Source organism: Mustelus asterias, unplaced genomic scaffold, assembly GCF_964213995.1.
Source record: "Mustelus asterias unplaced genomic scaffold, sMusAst1.hap1.1 HAP1_SCAFFOLD_3632, whole genome shotgun sequence".
Lineage (NCBI taxonomy): Eukaryota > Metazoa > Chordata > Chondrichthyes > Carcharhiniformes > Triakidae > Mustelus > Mustelus asterias.
In genome coordinates this window covers 3,409-20,000 of record NW_027593577.1, presented here as the reverse complement: position 1 = coordinate 20,000, position 16,592 = coordinate 3,409, and the positions used below count along the sequence as shown (strand labels likewise).

Here is a 16,592-nt window from a genome sequence, read left to right as displayed (position 1 = left end):
CAGTGCTGAGGGAGTGCCGCACTGTCAGAGGGTCAGTACTGAGGGAGTGCCGCACTGTCAGAGGGTCAGTGCTGAGGGAGTGCCGCACTGTCAGAGTGTCAGTACTGAGAGAGTGCCACACTGTCAGAGGGTCAGTACTGAGAGAGTGCCACACTGTCAGAGGGTCAGTACTGAGGGGGTGCCGCACTGTCAGAGGGTCAGTGCTGAGGGAGTGCCGCACCGTCAGAGGGTCAGTACTGAGGGAGTGCCGCACTGTCAGAGGGTCAGTGCTGAGGGAGTGCCGCACTGTCAGAGGGTCAGTGCTGAGGGAGTGCCGCACTGTCAGAGGGTCAGTGCTGAGGGAGTGCCGCACTGTCAGAGGGTCAGTGCTGAGGGAGTGCCGCACTGTCAGAGGGTCAGTGCTGAGGGAGTGCCGCACTGTCAGAGGGTCAGTGCTGAGGGGGTGCCGCACTGTCAGAGGGTCAGTGCTGAGGGGGTGCCGGAGGGGGTGCCGCACTGTCAGAGGGTCAGTACTGAGGGAGTGATGCACTGTCAGAGGGTCAGTACTGAGGGAGTGATGTACTGTCAGAGGGTCAGTACTGAGAATGCCGCACTGTCAGAGGGTCAGTGCTGAGAATGTCGCACTGTCCTGTGGGGAGGGGGTTGGGATCTTGCTATGTTTCCTACACCACAACAGAGTACAGGGTAAACTTTCCGATCCCACCACCTTGGGAATCGTCGTAAATGGGCTGGAGAATTTGACGGGCCATTTAACAGTCCGCTGACCTCAGGCAGGGATTTCTGGTCTCAATGCGGGTTCAACTGGATAATCCTGTCTGGTGGCACAGTGGGTTAGCACTGCTGCCTCACAGCGCCAGGGATCCCGGTTCGATTCCCGGCTTGGGTCACTGTCTGTGTGGAGTTTGCACGTTCTCCTGTGTGGGTTTCCTCCGGGTGCTCCGGTTTCCTCCCACAGTCCGAAAGATGTGCTGGTTAGGTTGGATTGGCCATGCTAAGTTCTCCCTCAGTGTACCCGAACAGGCGCCGGAGTGTGGCGACTAGGGGATTTTCACAGTAACTTCATTGCAGTGTTAATGTAAGCCTGCTTGTGACACTAATAAATAAAATTCATTCATTCATTCATTCCGAAAATGTACTGTCTTGATGGTAAAGCACGGCAGGGTTTCTGTCTTTGGGAGGGTGATTTTAGTGGTTCCACACCCTCTAATGAAGGAATGTACTTACTGTCGCAGACATACGGCTTGTCACGGTCTTCCAAGGATGTTGGCTCTTGTCTCTTTCGCATCCCTCCAATGCCGCAAGTCTGGAAGAGAGAGTCAAAAGGGTCAGAGTTCCCTCAACATCATGACTGAGTCCATTCGGATTGCATTCGCCGGAGTGAAGTCATAAGGTCGTAGAGGTTTACAGCATGGAAACAGGCCCTTCGGCCCAACTTGTCCATGCCGCCCAGTTTTTAACCACCAAGCTAATCCCAATTGCCCGCGTTTGGCCCATATCCCTCTACACCCATCTTACCCATGTAACTGTCCAAATGCTTTTTAATTGTACCCGCCTCTACTACTGCCTCTGGCAGCTCGTTCCAGACACTCACCACCCTCTGTGTGAAAGAATTGCCCCTCTGGACCCTTTTGTATCCCTCCCCTCTCACCTTAAACCTATCCCCTCTAGTTTTAGATTCCCCTATCTTTGGGAAAAGATATTGACTATCCAAAAATGTACCGGCACGGTAGCACAGTGGGTTAGCACTGCTGCTTCACAGCTCCAGGGTCCCGGGTTCGATTCCCGGCTCGGGTCACTGTCTGTGTGGAGTTTGCACATTCTCCTCGTGTCTGCGTGGGTTTCCTCCGGGTGCTCCGGTTTCCTCCCACAGTCCAAAGATGTGCGGGTTAGGTTGATTGGCCAGGTTAAAAATTGCCCCTTAGAGTTCTGAGATGCGTGGATTAGCGGGTAAATATGTGGGGGTAGGGCCTGGGTGGGATTGTGGTCGGTGCAGACTCGATGGGCCGAATGGCCTCCTTCTGCACTGTAGGGTTTCTATGATATTCTATGATAGCTGATCTGTGCCCCTCATTATTTTATAGACCTCTATAAGATCACCCCTCAGCCTCCTACTCTCCAGGGAAAAACGTCCCAGTCTATCCAGCCTCTCCTTATAACCCAATCCATCAAGTCTCAGTGGTTCAGAAGAATGAAGGGGATCTCATAGAGAGTTATAAAATTCTAACAGGACTAGACAGGGTAGATGCAGGGAGGATGTTCCCGACGGTGGGGGAATCCAGAACCAGGGGTCACAGTCTGAGGATTTAGGGTAGACGGTTTAGAACTGAGGGGAGGAGAAATTTCTTCACCCAGAGGGTGGTGAATGTGTGGAATTCACTCCCACAGAAAGTAGTTGAGGCCAAAACGTTGTGGACAGAATTTTACTGTCCCGCCTGCCACAGGAATCGTAGTGGGTGGGACACGGGGCATGCAACGGCCCGTTGACCTCAGGCAGGATTTTCCAGTCTTGGGGCAAGCGTGGCTGGAAAATCCCGCCCTATATGTTTTCAAGAAGCAGTTAAAGGTTGAGTTGGATGATCAGCTGCGATCATAATGAATGGCACAGCAGGCTCGAAGGGCCGAATGGCTTCCTGCGTCTGAGAAATATCATAGAATCCCTACAGTGCAGAAGGCGGCCATTCGGCCCATTGGGTCTGCACTGATTCTCTGAAAGAGCGCCTTACCCAGGTCCTATCCCCATTACAGTGTTAGCGTAAGCCTACATGTGACAGTGAATAAATAAATTTAAACTAAACAATACCTGTGATTTTTTTTTTTAACCCCATGTTAACAGGACTGCCCAGTGGTTTGCGCTGCTGCCTCACAGCGCCAGGGACCCGGGTTCGATTCCCGGCTCAGGTCACTGTCTGTGTGGAATTTGCACGTTCTCCCCGTGTCTGCGTGGGTTTCCTCCGGTTTCCTCCCACAGTCCAAAAGACGTGCTGGTTAGGGTGCATTGACCGTGCTAAATTCTCCCTCAGTGTACCCGAACAGGAGTGTGGCGACTAGGGGGATTTTCACAGTAACTTCATTGCAGTGTTAATGTAAGCCTACTTACCAATAAATAATAATAAAAATAAACCCTTCCCAAAATGCAGCCACTGATTTTAATTTGATTTATTATTGTCACATGTATTTAACATGCAGTGAAAAGTGTTGTTTCTTGTGCGCTATACAGACAAAGCATACCATTCATAGAGAAGGAAAGGAGAGAGTGCAGAATGTAGTGTTACAGTCATAGCTAGAGTGTAGAGAAAGATCAACTTATTGTGAGATAGGTCCATTCAGGTATGATAGAAAGGATATTATTAAACTAGAAAGAGTGCAGAAAAGATTTACCAGGATGCTACCGGGACTTGATGGATTGAGTTGTAAGGAGAGGCTGGATAGACTGGGACTTTTTTCTCTGGAGCGTAGGAGGCTGAGGGGTGACCTTATAGAGGTCTATAAAATAATGAGGGGCACAGATCAGCTAGATAGCCAACATCTTTTCCCAAAGGTAGGGGAGTCTAAAACTAGAGGGCATAGGTTTAAGGTGAGAGGGGAGAGATACAAAAGGGTCCAGAGGGGCAATTTTTTCACACAGAGGGTGAGTGTCTGGAACAAGCTGCCAGAGGTAGTAGTAGAGGCGGGTACAATTTTGTCTTTTAAAAAGCATTTAGACAGTTACATGGGTAAGATGGGTAGAGAGGGATATGGGCCAAATGTGGGCAATTGGGGCTAGCTTAGGGGTTTAAAAAAAAGGGCGGCATGGACAAGTTGGGCCGAAGGGCCTGTTTCCGTGCTGTAAACCTCTATGACTCTATTCAAAAATCTGACTGTTGGACTGTTGCGCAGACTGTTGGATATTTTTATTAAAATAACACTTACTCTTCCTTTGGTTTTATTTTTCCGTTTTGGGGCATCTTCCTCCAAGTCCTCCGCCTCGACTTCATGAGGAAAATCACTCGCCAAAATCCTCTGCAAAAAAAAACACACGGGCTTGAGATTATTGTCAACAGTCAGAGGGGCCATCTCTGATTGGATGAATTCCTGGGAGCACCATCACATGACACGACCCCCCCTACCCCGCACCCCACCCCCAGCTCAGACCAACCAGCCCACAAGACCAGGAATTGTAATGTTGCGAAGTTGAGTTTGTGAAGTGTGGCCCCTTTAAGGGCTGGTTCTGTGTCAGTGCTTGGACGTTTAAAAACACAGGGTACACAGATTGCAACATTTTTTAATGAGGGCCGAGCATCAGGGTTGCCTTGGTAACAGGCTTTTGAATTTTGACAGCCTATCAGTTTAAAGAAGAGACTCAGCTCTCAGGAACCTATCAAATTTGAGTTTGCTGCTGTTGACAACATCAGACCAATCCTGGTGTAGGAAATTTGATAGGTCATCAAGAGGAACTCAACTGCCTGCCTACAATTTAACTGAAGATCTGCCACCTCTCAACACCTAGAGAGGGAAAAAGTATCTTCCTGCCAGCTTAAAATAACTCTCCATCTAACAAAAGGACACCAACTCAGAAAAAGCTTACACTCAGCGGAATCAACAGAAGAACTCCAAAAGTTTTCCAAAGCTACAAAACCTGGTTGTATATTTTTTGAGAGTGACTAAATTATTTTTTGGGGGGGAATGAATGTTCCTTGTATTTATTTGAACAGCATTCCAGCAGTACCTTACTTTTATTGGTATGTTACTTGCTTAGTTAAAGTTCCCGATTGGTTTAACTAATAACTTGTTAATTGTCCACTGAGAGTGAGTGTCGGGTCTTTCTGTTAATGAACCGCTAAACATGAATGAAGGATAGTTCACACCTCCCCAAACAGATTACAAAGGGAGGCATTCCTCTTGGGGGATTAGGCGGGGCTTCTCAAAGGGGGATAAACTTCTGCATCGTAAGAGTAGGAGCAGAATTAGGCCATTTGGCCCATTGAGACTACTCCGCCATTCGATCATGGTTGATAAGTTTCTCAACCCCATTCTCCCGCCTTTTCCCTGTAACCTTTGACCCCCCTTACCAATCAAGAACCTATCTATCTCTGTCTTAAATACACTCAATGACCCGGCCGCCTCTGTGGCAATGAATTCCACAGATTCACCACCCTCTGGCTGAAGAAATTCCTCCTCATCTCGGTTCTAAAGGGCCGTCCCTTTACTCTGAGGCTGTGCCCTCGGATCCGAGTCTCTCCGACTAATGGAAACATCTTCCCCATGTCCACTCTATCCAGGCCTTTCAGTATTCTGTAAGTTTCACTGAGATCCCCCCTCATCCTTCTAAACTCCATCGAATACAGACCCAGAGTCCTCAAACGCTCCTCATCTGTCAAGCTTTGCATTCCTGGGATCATTCTCCTCTCGACCCCTCTCCTACCATTGGTCAAATGATGCGTCAATCGTCCCCAGGCAACCACCCCCCCCGTGGCCAATCGTAAAGTGAGCAGACACGCCTTCATCCGATTGGATGATACCTGACAGCCAAGGTTGTCAATTCACCAATCACCCGCCCCGATATTTAGGCGCCTACCTGACATTCGCTGATGCTCTCCTCATCTTTTGTCTCGGTCTTTTTCTCCACAGCCTCTGCGCAGAGGAGAGCTTCCAACGCCGGTCCCTCGGGTAACAACCCCTCCTTCTTCAAGGCTACCTCGGTATCTGAGGAAAGACAACAGGAAAAGAAAGCATTGGTCGCCATGGCAAAGACCCCTTGACCTGCTCCCAACTTTCTGGTGTCACTGATTGGCCATAACCATGGAAATCACCATGGAAACAAGGCTTTTCTTTAATTCACTCGTGGGACATTGGCGTCGCCGGCTGGGCCAGTATTTATTGCCCATCCCTAGCCGCCCTTGGAGAGCAGTTGAGAATCAACCACATTGCCGTGGGTCTGGAGTCACATGTAGGCCAGACCGGGTAAGGACGGCAGATTTCCTTCCCTAAAGGGACAGTAGTGAACCAGATGGGTTTTTCCGACAATGGTTTCATGGTCATCAGTTTCATGGTCACAGCTCCAGGGACGTGGGTTCGATTCCCGGCCTCGGGTCACTGTCTGTGCGGAGTTTGCACATTCTCCCCGTGTCTGCATGGGTTTCCTCAGGGTGCTCCGGTTTCCTCCCACCGTTCAAAGTGCGGGTCAGGTAGTTTGGGCACGCTAAATTGACTCTTAGTGTCGGGGGATTAGGAGGGTAAATACGTGGGGTGACAGGAATAGGGCCTGGCTGGGATAGGTGTAGGCTCGATGGGCCGAATGGCTTCCTTCTACACTACAAGGATTCTATGATTCTGGTAGATTTTTAATTACAGATTTTTTTTAAAATTTGAATTCAAATTCCACCATCTGCCGTGGTGGGATTCGAACCCGGGTCCCCAGAACATTAGCTGAGTTTCTGGATGAATAGTCCAGCAATAATACCACAAGGCCATTGCCAAGTTCATGAACCTATCCCGTAAGTTATCCCAAGGTCATGAGGAATGAGAGCGGGTGATAGGCTCCGACAGGTTAGGGGTTTATGTTACGGGACTAACAATCCTGGACTACTTATCCCAAAACACAAGTTCAAATCCCACCTCGGCACCTGAGGAATGTAAATCTAATGAGATAAATAAAGCCAGAATTGAAAGCTAACCTCAGTAACGGTGAGCATGGAATTGTGGGATTGTCAGAAAAACCCATCTGGTTCACTAATGTTCCTTTAGGGAAGGAAATCTGCCGTCCTTACCCGGTCTGGCCTACATGTGACTCCAGAGCCACAGCAATGTGGTTGACTCTCAACTGCCCTCTGAAATTATAGAATCATTGAATCCTTACAGTGCAGAAGGAGCCCATTCGGCCCATCGGTTCTGCACCGACTTTCTGACAGAGCATCCCATGCAGACCCTAACCTGTAACCTCACGTATTTACCCCACTAATCCCCCTAACCTGCACATCTTTGGACACTAAGGGGCAATTTAGCATGGCCAATCCACTTAACCTACACATCTTTGGACATTAAGGGGCAATTTAGCATGGCCAATCCACCTAACCTGCACATCTTTGGACATTAAGGGGCAATTTAGCATGGCCAATCCACCCAACCTGCACATCTTTGGACACTAAGGGGCAATTTAGCATGGCCAATCCACTTAACCTACACATCTTTGGACACTAAGGGGCAATTTAGCATGGCCAATCCACTTAACCTACACATCTTTGGACATTAAGGGGCAATTTAGCAAGGCCAATCCACCTAACCTACACATCTTTGGACACTAAGGGGCAATTTAGCATGGCCAATCCACCTAACCTACACATCTTTGGACACTAAGGGGCAATTTAGCATGGCCAATCCACCTAACCTACACATCTTTGGACATTAAGGGGCAATTTAGCACAGCCAATCCACCTAACCTACACACCTTTGGGCTGTGGGAGGAAACCGGAGCACCCGGAGGAAACCCACGCAGACATGGGGAGAACGTGCAGACTCCGCACAGACAGTGACCCGAGACTGGAATCGAACCCAGGTCCCTGGCGCTGTGAGGCAGCAGTGCTAACCCACTGTGCCACTGTGGATCTCACCAATCCTGTAATTCAGACCTCTGGAACATCCCCTGATTTTTGTCTCTGTATTATTGACGTGCATTCTGGTCTAATTGAATAGTGGAGCAGGCCCGAGGGGCTTTTAAAATAAATTAATTCACAGGATGCATAAATTGCTGGAAACCAGCATTCATTCCCCGTCCTTAGTAACTGAGTGGCTTACTGGGCTATTTCTGCACGGCACGGTAGCACAGTGGTTAGCACTGCTGCCTCACAGCGCCAGGGACCCGGGTTCGATTCCGGCCTCGGGTCACTATCTGTTTGGAGTTTGCACATTCTCCCCGTGTCTGCGTGGTTTCCTCCCACAGTCCAAAGATGTGCAGGTTAGGTGGATTGGCCGTGCTAAATTGCCCCTTAGTGTCCAAAGATGTGCAGGTTCGGTGGATTGGCCATGCTAAACTGCCCCTTAGTGTCCAAAGATGTGCAGGTTAGGTGGACTCTCTGTCAGAGAGTCAGTGCAGACCCGATGGGCCGAATGGGCTCCTTCTGCCTGAGGCACAACCTCAGGCTAAAGGGACGATCCTTTAAAACAGAGATGAGGAGGAATTTCTTCAGCCAGAGAGTGGTGAATCTGTGGAACTCTTTGCCGCAGAAGGCTGTGGAGGCCAGGTCATTGAGTGTCTTTAAGACAGAGATAGATAGGTTCTTGATTAATAAGGGGATCAGGGGTTATGGGGAAAAGGCAGGAGAATGGGGATGAGAAAAATATCAGCCATGATTGAATGGCGGAGCAGACTCGATGGGCCGAGTGGCCTAATTCTGCTCTTATGGTCTATGTGCGGGTTAGGTGGATTGGCCATGCTAAATTGCCCCTTAGTGTCAGGGGGACTAGCTAGGGTAAATATATGGGGTTACGGGGATAGGGCCTGGGTGGGATTGTGGACGGTGCAGATTCGATGGGCCGAATGGCCTCCTTCTGCACTGTGGGGATTCTATGATTGGGTGAATTCCGCACTGTGCTGCTGATTGCCGGGAGCTCTCTGTGGACCTGCAGTGCTGGCTGCCTCACCTTTAAGCGTGAACTCTGAACACCCAGTCACTCAGAGACAGGCAGGCGCTAATTCACTGCCCATTAATTAAATGACTGATCGGCTAATGGTCGGTCCCCGAGGAGGCGCCGGGGAATTAATTAGGGCCAATCAGTGACTCTTAAATGGGTGACAATTGGCCAATTGTGATAGCAGGCTGGGTTTCAGACTGAGCAGGAGAACCTGATCAATTAGCAACTAACACACTGATCCGCAGATTAGATGGTTCATCAATCAGATGGATTCGTCAATGAATCCCACTAATCCACTTTGCTCCTGTTAACTCTCCTGTGTGAGAGCTGGAGGATCTTAAAGGTAACAGCACCTGCCTCGCGCGGATTTTCCAGCGCAGGCCATTCGGCCCAACGGGTCCATACTGGGGGTTTATGCTTCACTCGCCCACCCTGCACATTCCTTTCCCCCTACTGCATCTATCCAGTTTCCCCTTGAACAGGTTAAACAGTTTCACCTCAGCCGCCCCCCTCTGTGGTCACGAGTTGCCCACAGCACAGAAGGAGGCCGTTCGGCCCGTTGTGTCAGTGCTGGCTCTCTGAAGGAGCAATTCACCCCTCCTCTCCCTCCCCCGCCTTCTCCCGTAACCCTGCACATTCCTCCTTTCCAGAAAAGAATCCAATTCCTTCCCGATCGAATCTGCCTCTACCACTCACTCGAGCAGCACATTCCAGATCCTAACCACTCGCTGCGGGAGAAGGTTTCTCCACGTATCCCCATTGCTTCCTTGGACAATTATCTTAAACCTATCTTAAACCCGTGCCCTCTCATTCTCGATCATTCCAACAATGGGGTGGCACATTGGTGAGAATCATCGAATCCCTGCAGCGCAGAAGGAGGCCATTCGGCCCATCGAGTCTGCATCGACCACAATCCCACCCAGGCCCCAGTCCCGTAACCCCACATATTTACCCTGCTAATCCCCCTGACACTAAGGGTCAATTTAGCATGGCCAATCAACCTAACCCGCACATCTTTGGTCTGTGGGAGGAAACCGGAGCACCCGGAGGAAACCCACGCAGACACGGGGAGAATGTGCATACTCCACACAGACAGTGACCTGAGGCCGGGAATCGAACCCGGGTCCCTGGCGCTGTGAGGCGGCAGTGCTAACCACTGTGCCACCGTACTGCCCATTGGTGGAAGCATCAAACAGAAGGCTTGACACACACTGATAAAATCCTTCCACTGCAGAAGAGGCCATTCAGCCCCTCGAGTCTGCACCGACTCTCTGACAGAGTAACTTACCCAGGCCTTCTCTCTATGCCTATACCCCACACATTTTCCATGGTTAATCCACCAAACCCGCACATCGTTGGACACTAAGGGGCAAGTTAGCATGGCCAATCCACCTAACCTACACATCTTTGGACACTAAGGGGCAATTTAGCATGGCCAATCCACCTAACCTACACATCTTTGGACACTAAGGGGCAATTTAGCACGGCCAATGCACCCTAACCAACACATCTTCGGACTGTGGAAGGAAACCGGAGCACCCGGAGGAAACCCACGCAGACACGGGGAGAATGTGCAGACTCCGCACAGACAGTGACCCAAGCCGGGAATCGAACCCGGGTCCCTGGCGTTGTGAGGCAGCAGTGCTAACCACTGTGCTACCGTGCCGCCCTGGAACTCTCTCTCTCTCTCTGAACCATTCCAACCCATTCCCCTTTCCCATTAATCCCGTCTCTTGCTCCTTCACCCTCTCCAGCTCAAGACTTGGGAAAAGGTGGCCAATTGGTTACTCTTATGATTTGATCCCAGACAAGAGGGTATTATTGCCCTCTCCCTCGCATTCTGACCCTCTGATTCCTTAAATCTCAATTTCCCCAGGGGGTCGGTCACAGCAGTGTCCTGGAGATTGACCTTCGACCCTGGAAACTCCCGGCCAATCCTTGGAGGGTTGGCCACCTCATTCTCTGTCAGGGCAACATATATTTTCAAAATGGATGCTTCAAGTCCAATCATTTCCCCCTCCCTCCCGGATTAGGGGAGAGATCAAATAGTGACAAAGAGAGAAAAAAAACCTCTTTTACCAAGTTTGATTTCACAGGGTCTTAGCCTTGGGTCCTCCAGGATATTTAGGCGTCTCTTCTTCCGCCAGCACCGGGCTGGGTAGGTATATAACTGCCCCGGGGCCATCCCTGCGGAAAACAAGCAGAACAAACCGACCGACGTTAGATATTCCGGATTAAATCATGGAACGCAGAAGAGGCCGTTGGGCCCATCGAGTCTACACCGACCCGCGAGAAATACCTGGCCTCCTACCTAACCCCATTTGGAATCATAGAATCCCTACAGTGCAGAGAGAGGCCATTCAACCCAATGAGTCTGTACTGGCCACAATCCCACCCCAATCCCGTAATCCCAAACATTTACCTGCTAATTCCCCTGACACTAGGGGTCAAGTAAGAAGTCTCACAACACCAGGTTAAAGTCCAACAGGTTTATTTGGAATCACGAGCTTTCGGAACGCTGCTCCTTCATCACTCACCTGATGAAGGAGCAGCGCTCCGAAAGCCATTGCCACCAAATAAACCTGTTGGACTTTAACCTGGTGTTGTGAGACTTCTTACTGTGCCCCACCCCAGTCCAACGCCGGCATCTCCACATCATAACGATGTCAATTTAGCACGGCCAATCCACCTAACCCACACATCTTTCAGACTGTGGGACGAAACCGGAGCACCCGGAGGAAACCCACACAGACACGGGGAGAATGTGCAGACTCCACACAGACAGTGACCCGAGCCGGGAATCGAACCCGGGTCCCTGGCGCTGTGAGGCAGCAGCGCTAACCACTGTGCCACCCACTTTACCAGCACTTGGTCCATAGCCCTGAATGTTATGATGTGCTAAGTGCTCATCCAGGTACTTTTTAAAGGATGTGAGGCACCCCACCTCCACCACCCTCCCACGCAGCGCATTCCAGATCCTCACCACCCTCTGGGTAAGAAAGGGTTTAATTGGATAAACTCTCTGACAGGAAGGAGATGGCTGTCCATTTCTTTAGGCTTTTCCTATCTGTTTAGAAGTACGTTCCCGCTCTGTCCTGTACCCGCACAGGATCTGTGCCCAGAGGCCCTCACGGGAGGATGGAGAGTGCCACTGGTTCGATTAACATGGGTGCCAGCTCAATGCCAATGTAATCTTGACAGCCCACTCTCCCACTCAACCCGGCAGTCACACAATTCCAGGTTCAAATCCCACTCCAGACATTCATGTACAAAACTTAAGGCTGCCACATCCCAGTGCAGTGCTGAGGGAGTGCCGCGCCGTCAGAGGGTCAGTACTGAGGGAGTGCCGCGCCGTCAGAGGGTCAGTGCTGAGGGAGTGCCGCACTGTCAGAGGGTCAGTGCTGAGGGAGCGCCGCACTGTCAGAGGGTCAGTGCTGAGGGAGCGCCGCACTGTCAGAGGGTCAGTGCTGAGGGAGCGCCGCACTGTCAGAGGGTCAGTGCTGAGGGAGTGCCGCACTGTCAGAGGGTCAGTGCTGAGGGAGTGCCGCACTGTCAGAGGGTCAGTGCTGAGGGAGTGCCGCACTGTCAGAGGGTCAGTGCTGAGGGAGCGCCGCACTGTCAGAGGGTCAGTGCTGAGGGAGCGCCGCACTGTCAGAGGGTCAGTGCTGAGGGAGTGCCGCACTGTCAGAGGGTCAGTGCTGAGGGAGTGCCGCACTGTCAGAGGGTCAGTGCTGAGGGAGTGCCGCACTGTCAGAGGGTCAGTGCTGAGGGAGTGCCGCACTGTCAGAGGGTCAGTACTGAGGGAGTGCCGCACTGTCAGAGGGTCAGTGCTGAGGGAGTGCCGCACTGTCAGAGGGTCAGTGCTGAGGGAGTGCCGCACTGTCAGAGGGTCAGTGCTGAGGGAGTGCCGCACTGTCAGAGGGTCAGTGCTGAGGGAGTGCCGCACTGTCAGAGGGTCAGTAGTGAGAGAGTGTCAGAGCTGCACTGTCCCACCACCAACCTCTGGGTGAAAAGAATTTAAAATAATTGGGAGAAGGGTTAGTTGGGAATTCCCTGCCCAGTGAAGCAGTTGAGGCTACCTCATTGAATGTTTTTAAGGCAAGGATAGATAGATTTTTGAACAGTAAAGGAATTAAGGGTTATGGTGAGCGGGCGGGTAAGTGGAGCTGAGTCCACGAAAAGATCAGCCATGATCTTATTGAATGGCGGAGCAGGCTCGAGGGGCCGGATGGCCGACTCCTGCTCCTAGCTCTTATGAATGGAGGAGAATTCTTTTCACCCAGAGGCTGGTAGTGGCAGGTCCCTCAGCACTGACCCTCTGACAGTGCGGCACTCCCTCAGCACTGACCCTCTGACAGTGCGGCACTCCCTCAGCACTGACCCTCTGACAGTGCGGCACTCCCTCAGCACTGACCCTCTGACAGTGCGGCACTCCCTCAGTACTGACCCTCTGACAGTGCGGCACTCCCTCAGCACTGACCCTCTGACAGTGCGGCACTCCCTCAGCACTGACCCTCTGACAGTGCGGCACTCCCTCAGCACTGACCCTCTGACAGTGCGGCACTCCCTCAGCACTGACCCTCTGACAGTGCGGCACTCCTTCAGCACTGACCCTCTGACAGTGCTGCACTCCCTCAGCACTGACCCTCTGACAGTGCGGCACTCCCTCAGCACTGACCCTCTGACAGTGCGGCACTCCCTCAGCACTGACCCTCTGACAGTGCGGCACTCCCTCAGCACTGACCCTCTGACAGTGCGGCACTCCCTCAGCACTGACCCTCTGACAGTGCGGCACTCCCTCAGCACTGACCCTCTGACAGTGCGGCACTCCCTCAGCACTGACCCTCTGACAGTGCGGCACTCCCTCAGCACTGACCCTCTGACAGTGCGGCACTCCCTCAGCACTGACCCTCTGACAGTGCGGCACTCCCTCAGCACTGACCCTCTGACAGTGCGGCACTCCCTCAGCACTGACCCTCTGACAGTGCGGCACTCCCTCAGCACTGACCCTCTGACAGTGCGGCACTCCCTCAGCACTGACCCTCTGACAGTGCGGCACTCACTCAGCACTGACCCTCTGACAGTGCGGCACTCCTTCAGCACTGACCCTCTGACAGTGCGGCACTCCCTCAGCACTGACCCTCTGACAGTGCGGCACTCCCTCAGCACTGACCCTCTGACAGTGCGGCAGGGGGTCGGGGGGGGTGGGGTGCGGTTCTGGAACTCACTTTCCGCAGGGTGTAAGAGGCAGGGACCCTCATCACGTTTATAAAAACACTCGGAGACGCAGTTGAAGCGCCCTAACTGACAGAGCTGCCGAGCAAGAGCTGGAAAGTGGGAAATGACTGGATAGATTTTCTTTTTGGCTAGCACACACCCAATGGGACGAATGGCCTGCTCCTGGAAATTTCTGTGTTTCTGTTTCCACTGTCGCTTATTAGGGGGTTTGTTTTGAATATTCCCGGGGTGAGGGGTCATGTCCCGGGGATTTTCTCGGGAATGCTGCATCGAGTAGGGATGACTGGGAATTCATTCCCTGGGGGTTTTTTGTAATCTGTTGCCAGCGGTAACACCCATTACTCAGCAGATTCAGCACGAACCAATGACCCACTGGAGGCCTTTAATTACAGATTAAAGATTGGCCTTGCCTGGCGACAGCAGCCCGAAGCCAACCTTTGACCTGGTGCAGCGAAAGACACGAGTTTAATTGCGCTCAGTGACTGGGATGAGTGTGTCACAAGACGGACCCATCAGCTCCAGGGAGCCGAGGTTTGGTTGCGGCCCAGGCCAACCAGGGGAACACTCTCCTGTCTCCAACCCAACGCAAACCCGGGCAGACGAGGGTGTGAAAGATTCCCAGGCAGTGAACAGAGGCCGGCTGAAAGCAAGACTGGTCACCAAGAGCTCTCAACGAGTAACCGCGGCAACCTGTCGGGCACCGGAACAGTTGGCGGATGGCCACTCGGTCCATCACACTCCTGCTGGCTCCGCGCAAGACAAAACTCAGCTAGGCACGGTGGCACAGTGGGTTAGCACTGCTGCCTCACGGCCCCAGGGGCCCGGGTTCGATACCCAGCCTCGGGTCACTGTCTGTGCGGAGTCTGCACATTCTCCCCGTGTCTGCGTGGGTTTCCTCCCACAGTCCAAAGATAGTTTAAAGTTTATCTATTAGTGCCGCGTGTAGACTTACATTAAGCGGCACAGTGGCACAGTGGTTAGCACTGCTGCCTCACAGCGCCAGGGACCCGGGTTCGATCACACAGACAGTGACCCAAGGCTGGGGGAGTCTGCACGTTCTCCCCGTGTCCACGTGGGTTTCCTCCGGGTGCTCCGGTTTCCTCCCACAGTCCGAAAGACGTGCTGGTTAGGGTGCATTGACCCGAACAGGCACCGGAGTGTGGCGACTAGGGGAATTTCACAGTAACTTCATGTACCTCCCTATGTTGTGTAATCTTACTTGTGACTAATAAATAAATAATTAACACTGCAATGAAGTTACTGTGAAAATCCCCTAGTCGCCACACTCCTGTTCGGGTACACTGAGGGAAAATTTAGCACGGCCAATGCACCCTAACCAGCACGTCTTTCGGACTGTGGGAGGAAACCGGAGCACCCGGAGGAAACCCACGCAGACAGGGGGGAGAACGTGCAAACTCCACACACAGACACCCGAGGCCGGAATTGAACCCGGATCCCTGTGAGGCAGCAGCGTTAAGCACCGTGCCACCCCAACCTCAGTCCAAAATGGCCGACACATTTGCCTGACGCCGTGTGCGGCCTAGTTCCCTGAGGGGGGGAAAAACAGCCTGTCGGCCCTCACCCCTCTCTATCCCGGAAGAGCCCAGAGACTTTGGGAGGGTTGGAAGTTTCCCGAGCTAGGGGAGGGATGGGGGGGGGGGGGGGAAAAGATTCATCCACCGGGGAAATCTTGAGCCGATCTTGTTCCGGACGCGGGGAAGCCGTGTGAGGAGGAGGAGGAGAACGACTGTACGTTCCCACCGAGGACTCTTGCGAAGTTATCGCGTGGAGATCAGACATTAGTGAAGCGACCTCGGCTGCTCGGCCAAGATACGAAGGAGAGTGGGAGGAATTAATGGGAGTTAAAAACAGAAACACACTTCTCCTGTCGGAATTAAGAACAGGGAGATGAGGTGAGGGAGGGAGGTGGACTTAATCAACAGTCACGGTGGCAGCTTACACAAAAGGGTGAAACTAAATTAATTTCTCTGCTCTCTCTGTGTTCGAGGGCAGCGTTTCGCAGACACACATGCCGGTGCGAGTGTCTCTATTTACACAGAGGAGGCTAGACTCCCCGTCACAGCAGGAGGGCAGATATTGATAGACTGGGGAAGGGGTGTGGGCTCAAACCTTACCAAGAGCTCTCCCGAGAGTGGGAGAGGTAAGTGAGAGCGTTAGTGCGGGTTGCCCGTGGAATGGGGGGGGGCAAGGCAGCAATAGGGCAGAGCCAGAGGTGGGCAAAGGGGATAGACAAGGCTGGGAAGGCCACCCCTCAATTTTAAAAAAATTATAGAATCACCGCAGCACAGAAGGAGGCCATTCGGCCCATCGGGTCTGCACCGACCACAATCCCAAGACCCATTTCAGTGACCCCACACACATTTACCCTGCCAATCCTCCTGACACTAAGGGGCAATTTAGCACGGCCAATGCACCCAAACCAGCACATCTTTCGGACTGTGGGAGGGAACCGGAGCACCCGGAGGAAACCCACGCAGACACGGGGAGAATGTGCAGACTCCACACAGACAGTGACCCAAGTGGGAATCGAACCTGGGTTCCTGGCGCTGAGAGGCAGCAGGGGCTAACCCACTGTGCACCCCAAATTTCATTCTGGTTTTCAAATCTCTCGGAGGGCCTCCCTCCCACCACCGCCCCACCACCCTCCCCACCCCCCCCCATCTCTCTAACTTTCTCCACAACCCACTCACCCTCCGGGTTAACAGTTAACTGCATTTTAACATCCA

General features: G+C 52.4%; 1 protein-coding gene across 1 annotated transcript in view; it reads right to left on the bottom strand.

The window, feature by feature from the left end:
* Positions 1-14,578, bottom strand: part of LOC144490693 (zinc finger protein neuro-d4-like) — a 14,659-nt gene extending 81 nt beyond the window's left edge. Inside the window, exons 1-5 of the mRNA XM_078208398.1 lie at positions 14,437-14,578; positions 10,687-10,794; positions 5,555-5,682; positions 3,910-3,999; positions 1,225-1,303 (exon numbers count right to left, since the gene is read on the bottom strand). Coding sequence (XP_078064524.1) covers positions 1,225-1,303; positions 3,910-3,999; positions 5,555-5,682; positions 10,687-10,794; positions 14,437-14,578 — 547 coding nt within the window. The remainder of the gene's footprint in view (positions 1-1,224; positions 1,304-3,909; positions 4,000-5,554; positions 5,683-10,686; positions 10,795-14,436) is intronic.
* Between the last annotated feature and the right edge of the window lie 2,014 nt (positions 14,579-16,592).